This window comes from Aptenodytes forsteri, unplaced genomic scaffold, assembly GCF_000699145.1.
Source record: "Aptenodytes forsteri isolate BGI_AS27 unplaced genomic scaffold, ASM69914v1 Scaffold258, whole genome shotgun sequence".
NCBI classification, from domain to species: domain Eukaryota; kingdom Metazoa; phylum Chordata; class Aves; order Sphenisciformes; family Spheniscidae; genus Aptenodytes; species Aptenodytes forsteri.
This window is the reverse complement of record NW_008795250.1, coordinates 2,825,959-2,827,054: the sequence shown is the minus strand read 5'-3', so window position 1 is coordinate 2,827,054 and position 1,096 is coordinate 2,825,959. Positions and strand designations below refer to the sequence as shown.

Below are 1,096 nucleotides of genomic sequence, written 5' to 3'. Positions count from 1 at the left end.
GCCCTGCTCCCAGGGGAGCGTGGGACCACCCTGTCTGACCTTCCTCCTCCTCCTCTTCCTCCTCCTCTTCCCAAGGATAATCTCCAGCAACAGATCCCACATCGTCAAGCTGCCCCTCAGCAGGGTAAGGGGCCTGGCCGGGCTCCAGGTGGGGTGCGGGTGCAGCACGCGGGATGGAGGGTGTGGAATGTGGGATGTGGGATATGGGCTGTGGGATGGAGGGTAGGGGAGGCGGGGTGTGGGATGTGGGATGGAGGGTATGGGACGCAGGACACAGAGTATGGGATGCGGGATGTAGGATATGGGAGGTGGGATGCAGGATATGGGAGGTGGGACGTAGGATGTAGGATGTGGGATGTAGGGTATGGGAGGTGGGATGTGGGATACGGGACACAGGGTGCAGACTATAGGATGCGGGATGTAGGACATGGGATGGGGGACACAGGGTGTGGGACGTGGGATGTGGGATGTGGGATGTGGGACGCGGGATGGAGGGTATGGGAGGTAGGGCGTAGGATATGCGATGCGGGACGTAGGGTGTGGGGTGTGGGATGCGGGATGGAGGGTACGGGTTGTAGGGAATGGGGTGCAGGACATAGGGTATGGGGTGCGGGCCGTGGGACGGAGGATGCGGGATGGAGGGTGAGGGAGGTAAGGATATGGGGTGGGCGATACAAGGGTCTGGGGTGTCGGAGGCAGCCTTTGGGATGGGGTCTGCAGCCTGCGAGACGTGGGAGGCAGGATATGGGATAGAGGATAGAGGATATTTGACGTGGGCTCTGGGACGGGGGCCAAGAGACGGGGGATGCCGCGGGCCCTCCTGGCAAGCTCGGGACGGCCAAAGCAGGGCTGGGCCAGGCACGGGGCCGGGCTGCCGTGCATGATCTCCGTCTGTCTGTCTGTGTCTCTCTGTCCTCTCTCCCCGCCGGCGCCGCCTTTGCTCGTCCCTTTCCCCTGGTAGCAGCTGAAGTTCATGCACACCTCCCACCAGTTCCTCCTGCTCAGCAGCCCCCCGGCCAAGGAAGCCCGGTTCCGCACCGCCAAGAAACTCTACGGCAGCACCTTCGCTTTCCAGTGAGTTGCCGGGGGGGGGGGG

General features: G+C 63.4%; 1 protein-coding gene across 1 annotated transcript in view; it reads left to right on the top strand.

Annotated features, from left to right (window-relative positions):
* The window catches only part of PARP6 (poly(ADP-ribose) polymerase family member 6), an 8,010-nt gene that overhangs the window by 5,189 nt on the left and 1,725 nt on the right, over positions 1 to 1,096 (top strand). The window contains exons 13-14 of the mRNA XM_009278919.1: positions 14 to 124; positions 962 to 1,074. Of these exons, the coding sequence (XP_009277194.1) occupies positions 14 to 124; positions 962 to 1,074 (224 nt within the window). The remainder of the gene's footprint in view (positions 1 to 13; positions 125 to 961; positions 1,075 to 1,096) is intronic.